The sequence below is a fragment of the Manacus vitellinus genome, unplaced genomic scaffold, assembly GCF_001715985.3.
Source record: "Manacus vitellinus isolate BGI_N305 unplaced genomic scaffold, ASM171598v3 scaffold_12_pilon, whole genome shotgun sequence".
Taxonomy (NCBI): Eukaryota; Metazoa; Chordata; class Aves; order Passeriformes; family Pipridae; genus Manacus; species Manacus vitellinus.
This window is the reverse complement of record NW_021938949.1, coordinates 4,686,956-4,695,794: the sequence shown is the minus strand read 5'-3', so window position 1 is coordinate 4,695,794 and position 8,839 is coordinate 4,686,956. Positions and strand designations below refer to the sequence as shown.

Sequence of the window (8,839 nt, the reverse complement as noted above, 5' to 3'; positions counted from 1 at the left end):
GCTGGGAAGTCCGTGTGAGCCAGGACCAGTCCCTCCCAGTCCATCCCAGCTCGTCAGCAGGAGGATTCCGGCGGCTGCAGGTTGCTGGATGAGGTGAATCCATTCTCAGCGGCTTTTGCTCCTCTAGTCCTTGGAAATAAAGGATTCACCCACAGCTCCTGGTCCCTGGGCAGGCAGAGGGATGTTCACAGCTCTGATTTGGGAGGAGGAGGAGGAGGCACCTTCCCTTTGGAATCAGAGGCAGCCTGAGGACAGGACGGAGCTTGTCAGAAGTGAAGTCACCCTCGGTGAGCTCAGAGCAGAGTTAAAAATGCAATGCCTGGTGTGAGAATCCCTGGTTCCTGGAGGGGGACAGCTTTCTATTTCCACCAGGCTGCAATGAATCACTGGAAAGGCAAAAAACCCCTGTTTATCTTCATTAAAGTTCCCTTTTCTCCCTCCCTGAAACTTTCAAGCAGCTGCGCAGGGACCTGACAGCAAACAGCTCTTCCTGTTTGTTATCCTTTCATAAGGAAAAACAGCCCAGTCCTCCTCCAAATCACACCTATGGGTGTCCTGGGCTTTTCAGCTGTTCCTCCTTCCCCTCCTGTGTGTGTGGTTTGCATTAGAACCAACAGGCAACTGCTTGACATCAACGACAACAACAACAACAGCAACAAGGCAGCTTTGGCAGGAGCCGCCTCGAAGGATGCGTGTGCGAGACGTTCCAGGAACTTCCTAGCGACCAATAATTCCAGTTGGCTGCTTTTCCTGGGGCTGCATCCTCCCGCCGTCGGGCTGGGGAAGTGGCCAGAGCCCCCCTCCGACGTTCCCGGGGGGCTTCACCACCACGGGGGCTCCTCTCCAGCTGCACGAGGCTTCCCCGGCCCCGCCGCTCCTCGGGAACGGGGTGGTGGGGGGAAAAGTGGGAGAAGTTTATTAGTTCTTTTTCCTTCTGCTAAATGAGGCTACTCCGGGCAAGTCTAAATATTTACTGCCTTTCCTGAACACACACACACACACACACACACACACAGAGACACACACACGCCCTGCTCAAAAAATTAATAAAACTATCTGTGCAGCGGGATTCTGATTCCCAATTATTTTGCCTCGGTGAAGTTAAAATAAAAAAAAAAAAAAAAATCCCAACTTTGTTTGTGCATTCTTATTGGAAGCACAATGCCAACAATGGCTAAATAGACAGCATAATAAATAGCACCACAATGCCGACATAAAGGCCTTTCTGGTACTGCATACAAAATATAAACTGTGCCATGCCATTATTATTCTGGAGCCCTTGCTGAAACAGTGCAGTTGAAATTCCACCCCCAATGTGCACCTAATCAGCCATTCAGAGCCCCTTAATGACTTGTCAGTTCTTTGCCCTGCCATTTTCTGTCCAATTAATTCTTTTATTGTGCACCGGATAAAGGAAGACAAAGGCCTTCCATGCAATAATGAATCATTAAAATTCAGCAGCTCCTCTCTTGTGCTCTTGGCTCCTCACCAGCAATTCAGGCTGTTTCGCATTCGTTATGTGTGTGGTGGTTAAAATTCACTCTACCTCAAACAAGACCTTTCAAAATGCTTAACCCTTTCCTGGGTGAAGACCCTCCATCCCTGCGCTGGGAATTTCGACATGCACCAGGAAAAAAAAAAAGAGAGAGAAAAAGAGGAGGCGGGGGACGAGAGAGGGGAGGGGAGAGGCAGGCAGAGGTATTTTGGGTAAATGTTTTAATATCACGTCTCTGGCAGTCACAATATTGCCTGAGCACACAGCCACAAACAAATACGGGGAGCAGGAGCCGATGCCAGGCTGTGGAGAGGGGTGGGATGGGGTGAGGTGCCCTGCTGGGATGGGTTTATGGTGCCGTGGTGGGATGGGGTGAGGTGCCATGGCAGGACAGCTGTGCAGCTCCACATCTCTCCCTGGGCATCCCTTCCCACCCACACCAACGTCTCTGCATCGCTTTCCCTAAACCAGCACGGCCCGGGAGCTGTGACGAGGCGCTGAGGGGACACCCTCTTAGTTTGGATTAGGAGTGGCTTGGTTTTCATCCCTAATTGGTTTAAGACAAACCGAAAGAAGAGGCTTTTAAACCAGAATAAGTGTGTCCAACTGGCGTTTTTTTGAAACGTGGGCTTCCCTAAACCAGGTCAAAGCCAGCCCTGCAGTTAAGCCAGGGACACACTGCGTGGCTGAGCTCCGGGGCCATATGGGACTGGCTTAATGGGGGTCAGCAGCAACACCAGAGGCTCTTCCAAGACCAGGGAAGGCAGAGCCATGATTTTGGCAGCACCCACCTTATTTATCCAAGTGACAAACTCCTTCTGGGTGACAGTCCCTGGGCTGGTGGCATCCACGTGTGTCCCACCCCACGGTGGTGGCTCTCCAGTTCTTGGCTGCAGTAGAAGCCATGAATAGGTTTGCTTTCTTAGCTCGGTTAAAACTGAGTTTTTCAGTAGAGACAAGGTGATTTTCTGGAAAAATGATGCCTAGAATCCCCCTCCTCACACAGAAAGGTTCTGTGAAGGAATAAACTCGCTTCCCACTCCATCCACAGAACCAGCCTCTGCTCCGGCCACATCCCTGGGGCTGGAATCTGCAAACACTCTGTGACAGGACCCCCCATGACCTGACATCCATCAGGAGCCACCTGGGCTGCCTGAAGGGCTGTCATTCCCGTGCTCCCCATCAGGCAGCAGCCCCTGCATCCCACCACATCCCCTCGGCAGGGATTGCCCTGCAGCTCCCAGCTGCAGTGGGCTGGCCTGGCAGGATGGCAGGGGAACGAGGCAATTTGGGAGAAGCACCATTTTCTGTGGTTTGGGCTCCGGGGTGACTATTTTTAGCTCCTGCTGACTCATTTGGGAAATGGCTTCCCCTCCCCAAGCCTCAGCCTTTGCTGCCTCTGCCATCCCGAATTCCTGCCTGGTGCCATCCCGAATTCCTGCCTGTAACACGCATAAAGTGAACTTAAAACGACACTGCCCCGGCTCAGCTGGGCAGGGAGAGGGGATGGAACAGGGCTGGATTGGGTCTCCGTGGCTCCCACAATCCTGAGCAGCTCCCCTCAACGTGTTAATTAAGCTGTCATGTGATGAAGTCCCAAAAAACCCTGTGGAGGCTCTGCAGGGTCTCCAGGGAGGAGCAGGGCAGTGGTGAGGCCGTGTCACTTGGGAGCTGGGGTTTCTCCCTGTGTCCCTCATGGAATGGTCAGGAGTTGAAGGGAAACTCCCTGCTCTCATTCCCGAAAAGGGAGCTTGGAGCCCTTGGTCAATTTGTGCTTAAGAATTTGCCTTCAGAGCCCTGAATCAGTTGGATCCAACCTCCCACTCCCAGAGGCTGGAAATAAGGCAATACTGGAGTTTCCTCAAAGCATTCCCAAAGGGCTGGTTCATCCAGGCTCTGTGGGGACCGGGGCTGTGCCAGGCTGTGTTCACTGCAGGGGCACCTCCTTGGGTCACCCAGCAGCTCCTGTGGCCACCAAGACCTTCCCGTGGCCACCAAGCCTTCCCATGGGCTCACACATGGTGCTCCTGCTCCCAAAATCTCCCTGGTATAGCTCTGCCCTACCAGGGTCACTCTGGCTGAGCATCTGCTCCCCTGACACAGCTTTTCCTGCCCTCCTGGCACCTCCACACCCCGTATGCCAAATGGCACTTACATCTCTAGTCGTATTAATTTAAGATTTAAATTTTTTGCCTCTGAATCACAGGCCACAGGTAGGCAGGGGCTGGGAGCATCCAGCCCTGGCACCAAGAGGATAAAGGTGGCAGAGGGAAGAGGTCAATCCATAGACAGGGATCAGGGCCATCCCCCCGTGGAAGTTTATTAAAGCCCAACACTGCCCTAGAAACGCCACTTATTGATTTCTTTGCCACAAACTTACAACCAGACTGCAAAAAAACTCGCAGCAAAACTTGATATCACTCCAGGAAAAATTAAAATAAGGAGGATGGGAAGGGACTTTTTTTTCTTTTTTTTTTTCCACCACGCAGAAAGAATGTGGATACGGTCTATAAAATTAATTTCCTCTTTCTCCCTAACCACCAGTGTCTGAGCAATCCAGCCAAACAGCGACGTCCATTATTCCCCGCTCCAAAACTAAAATAGGGGAACTTTTTTATCGCTCGTGTATTCCTGCAATTATCTTGAGAAGCCTTTTTTGTTGACAGCCAGGGGTCAAAAGGCGGCCTTGGTTTCACCTGATCTCATTGACTTTGCAGAGACATTCCAGATTCACGCCAACACAAGAGCCACCAGCGCCGGGCCCCGGGCACACAATGGTGCCATTGACGGCAGGAGGAGCCCAGGAAAAGCATGGAAAAGCACTCCTCGTGCTGCAGGCATGGAAAATGGAAGGGAAGGACGGGGCAGGGAAATGGATCTGTGCACCCAGCGCTCATTTCTGACCGAAAAGCTCTTCTTTGGGCAGAAACTCACCCGGGGTTTTTCTCCCCGGGAAATGGAATGGGAGAGTCGTTAAGGGGAAATTGGGGTGTAGGGAATGAACTGCTGGGGCTCTTGGGAATGTCCAGTTCACCTGAATCCCTGGGGTTTAGCACTGGTTTATCCAGGTCAGAGCGTTTTATCTGCCTGGCACCTTCCTGGACATCCATTTGGAACGGCTTTGGATTTTACTCACCAGCAAACGGACAGTGAGTGTCCCAAAAACACACAGTGAGTGTCCCAAAAACACACAGTGAGTGTCCCAAAAATACACAGTGAGTGTCCCAAAAACACACAGTGAGTGTCTCAAAAATACACAGTGAGTGTCCCAAAAATACACAGTGAGTACCCCAAAAACACACAGCAAGTGTCCCAAAAATACACAATGAGGACCCCAAAAATACACAGTGAGGACCCCAAAACCACACAGTGAGTATCCCCAGCTCCGAGGGCAATAAAAATCACCCGTCAGCATTCCCTGCCCAAACTGGAATTGCTTTCAGGAGCTGCAAAGGGGTCTCTAACACTTCATCCCTGGAAGTGTCCAAGGCCAGGTTGGACAGGGCTTGGAGCAACCTGGGCTAGTGGGAGGTGTCCCTGCCCATGGCAGGGGGTGGGACTGGATGGGCTTTAAGGTCCCTTCCAACCCAAACTATTCCATGATTCCAAGCCTTATGTCACCATACCACACAATATAATCTATAATATCTATAATCAGGAGGTGCATTTTGATGATCCTTGCAGGTCCCTTCCAACTCCAATTCTATGATAAATCTATGCTATATAATACATCTATATTGTATATTAATTAGTTTCTTCCAATATTAGTGAAAGCTAACTCTATTTTTGCAGAGCTTACAGAAAGCTAAAACCGAGTGTGGCTGAAGGCAAACGGAATTAAAAGCTGCCTATTTGGGATGTGCAATTCCTTGGTGCCGTGGCCAGGCTGGTGCCAGGATCCCAAGGGAGGAGAGCACAGCTCCACACACACCCTGCAGCTCCTGGATGGGACAGGGACTGGATGTCAACCCACACTGGGAAGTCAGGGCTGCTGGAAACACAGGGAGAAGGAAAAGGAGGGAGGGAAGAGCTCAGTGATGTTCCCCGAGCCCGTGACCGGGATCCATCCTGCTGGGTGCTGCTCTCCCACGAGCCAGGGATGCTTCAGTGCAATCTTTAACTTCAGCATTTTGGGTGATTTGCAATTGTTAATATCATTATTCTGGGTGATTTATAAGTCCATCACACACAGATATTTTAACTCTGCTTTATCAGCTCCCGGCAAAGTCACTCCAGGCTTCGCTATCGACCACCAAGCCGAAAGCAAAGATAAATCCTCACCTTCCCATCCCACCTTTTGGCTCCTTTTTCCCCTCCCAAAGTGTGCCAGTTTGGAGCTGAAGCCCCACCTCGACAGGCAGAGCCAAAGCACAGCTCTTTTTCAAGCATAAATCAGGACGGAGCCTTGAAAGTTGCAGTGTCACTGGAAGGAGGGGAAGGGAGGGAAGGGAGTTACGCTGCAGCTTTGGCTTCGGCTGCAAATAAAGTCGTTTTGCCAGGAGTTCTGTGAACCAGCACGGAGAAAATGGTGTCCCCTTACAGCCCCTCCTGGCAGAGCCTGCAAACGGCACATTTGCCGTGGGATTCTGCCCTCCAGACTTTGTTAATGGGCTGGAGCTTCATTAATTGTCAGCACATTTCTTTTCTCCCCCCCCACGTTAAAGCCCTTTGCACGGCTCTGCCCTACACCCACGGCCCGGGCGCTTTTCTCAGGCACAGAGGGATGAAATTCCCTAAAATCCCGACCTTTTCCTCACAGTCCCCGTCCCCTTTTCTCCCCGGACTGGTGAAACCGAACTGCAACTTGACGTTTATGTAAGAAAGCAAAATAAAAGTCGCAAATGTAACTATTTCAATGGCTGTATTTTAAAAAGAAAAAACCAACCAACCGTGACATGCAACATGTAATTTTGTTGCTCTCATAATTCAGAGGTATTTACAAGGGCTCACCAACCAGAAAGCTGAATTTCTGACTGTAAAATTCCTACGTGCTCTACAGAAGAAAATCAACTTGGACCAAAACCACGCAGGCTGACCTTGCAAACCCATCCTCATGTGAGCAGTCTCACTGAAATCCTAAGAAATCCTTGGGATTACAGGCATGGAAATACCCTTCTTGAAGGAAAAAATGAAATAAATATATATATTAAAAAAAAAAAATCTCATACTAAGACATTTTTAAAGTAGAGGGAAAAGGAGCAAGGAAAAAAAAAAACAAAAAAAAAAAAAACAACAGACTAAAAGGAAAAGAAATCCTTAACCAAAATATTTTATTCTGAATAATCTGTCTCTTTCCGGGCTGTTCTCCCCGTTTTGTCTCAGCACAGAAAGAGGCTCAAGCAGAAAGAAAACAGAACACGTCCTTGATAAAAAGCAATTTTTAATTTTATCAAATGGATCTGTACAAAAGTTAGCATTGCTTAGTCAGAAGCGAGTGAAGAGAACAGATCAGTAACAGGCAAAGTCTTTCAAACTTTATACAGAAAAATAGATTGCATAAAAATGAGCTTTTTTTGTCTTTTTCCCCCACCCCCGCGACCCCCCAAAAGGAAATATGCAAAAAAATATTTTTTAGAAAAAAGAGTAGGAAACGTAGAAAAGGTAAAAAGATGAATAACCTCTGAAACGTGGGTTTAGATTTACAAAGGTTTTTAAAGGCACAAGTTACCATAAAATAGACGGTTATTATATGCTCAGCATACAATGGAAGAAGTAGAGATATATCAATGAAATATTAGTCTAAAAACTAAGTACCTAAACATTTTTTAGTGGAGGAGATTTTAGTTTCACAGCTTGATGGATGATATCTGGTCCCTAGAAGCCAAAATTTAAGCAGAAGTTGATAATTTCTCATTAAATTACACCTTCCTATAAAGTAGTCCTGGTGCTGAAAGCCTTCGAAGACTCCGCAATGCCTTAAAAATCCAATTTTAACACCCCAAAGCAGGCAACCAGAAAAATACCTGCCCCGTTTAGCCACTGTTTTAGCCTCCCAATTGAATTAGTAATTCCCCCCCCCCTCATTATTTCATGTTCCCATTTGAGATCCCAGGTCTGCCTGGAACGGGCAGATTCCTTCAGTCCCTCTCTCCAACACGACTGTTGCAGCGGTTCCAAATGTGAAAAAAACCCAAAAACCAACGAAAATCTATAGACTCATAACACCATTTTATTGTATCATCTCCACTATTTTTTTTATGCTCCCTCCCCCATCTTTAAAATCTTTTAAAATTCTACTTTTTTTTTCTTGCACAAAATTACTTCATTAATTAAACGACAAAATAATACAGAACATAAATACATATTTAACAGATTTAAAAAAAAAAAACCAACAAACCAAAAAAAAAAAATTTTAAGCTTCCAAAAAAAACAAAACAAAATGTTAATTACAGCCAAACCTTGCTTAGAAGAACTCCTGACTAAAAAAAAAAACAAAACAAAAAACAAACACTTCAGACATTTAATTGGTTGGTCCCACCAGACTGGTTTGTTCCCACGGGAGTGTTCCATGGAATAGCCGGGTTCTCGGGGTTCAGCCCTGTTGGTCCCAGTGAGTTCTTGCCCCTCAAGGTTGGTCCGTTCCTCACATTGCAATAGACCCTTAAAGTCTCAAAACAGCTTTTCCCGTTGTTTTCTCTCCCCCTTTTTCCCACTCCCCTGCTCCACTTTTGCACTTGTCACCTTCCCCTCCGAGGAAGTTCAGTCCAGCCCTCACAGAGGAGTCGAAGGTCCTTCATTTATTCAAAAGGCATCGCCGGTCCTTTGCTTTTGTTTGTTTTTTTTTTCTCTTTGTCGTTTGCTTTTTTTATTTTTTTGGGAATCGTTCTTGTCCTTTATTATGTTTTTTTTTTTTACTTTAAATCATACTCATCAAAGAAAAAAATAGAGCTCTGTCCTTTTGGAGAGTTTCGAAGCAAGGGGACGTCCAGTCGCAACGAGCAGAGTTCCCAGTGGCTCAGGAGGCACTTTGGAAACTATCGCGGCACTCCACGCTCTTCCTCTTCATTCCTTCATTAGTGCACATTTCTGGGAAGCCCTGGAGGGGCCCCACACATCCTTTAAGGCCTCGTCAGGGTCGTATAGACCGGCTGGTCCCAGTTAGCGGTGGGGCTGTGCGCCGGCGGGATGGACAGGCCGTTGAGGATGGGCGTCGCGTAGGGCCGGCGGGACGAGTGGAAATAGGGATACTGGTAAATGCTGGAGGGGTAGCCGGGGTAGGGGTTGTAGTAGTTGGAGCTCTGCAGGTCCGTGTAGTCACACTGGGAGCTGGAGAAGGAGGCGGCGGCCGTGGCGCTGGCGGCGGTGGTGGCGCAGGCCTGGGCGCTGTAGGAGCCGTAGTCGGAG

At 48.3% G+C, this 8,839-nt stretch overlaps 1 protein-coding gene across 1 annotated transcript in view; it reads right to left on the bottom strand.

Annotated features, from left to right (window-relative positions):
• Window positions 1-8,336: 8,336 nt before the first annotated feature.
• The window catches only part of SOX8 (SRY-box transcription factor 8), a 3,347-nt gene continuing 2,844 nt past the window's right edge, over window positions 8,337-8,839 (bottom strand). The window contains exon 3 of the mRNA XM_029957815.1: window positions 8,337-8,837. Within this exon, the coding sequence (XP_029813675.1) occupies window positions 8,554-8,837 (284 nt within the window). The 3' untranslated portion in view covers window positions 8,337-8,553. The remainder of the gene's footprint in view (window positions 8,838-8,839) is intronic.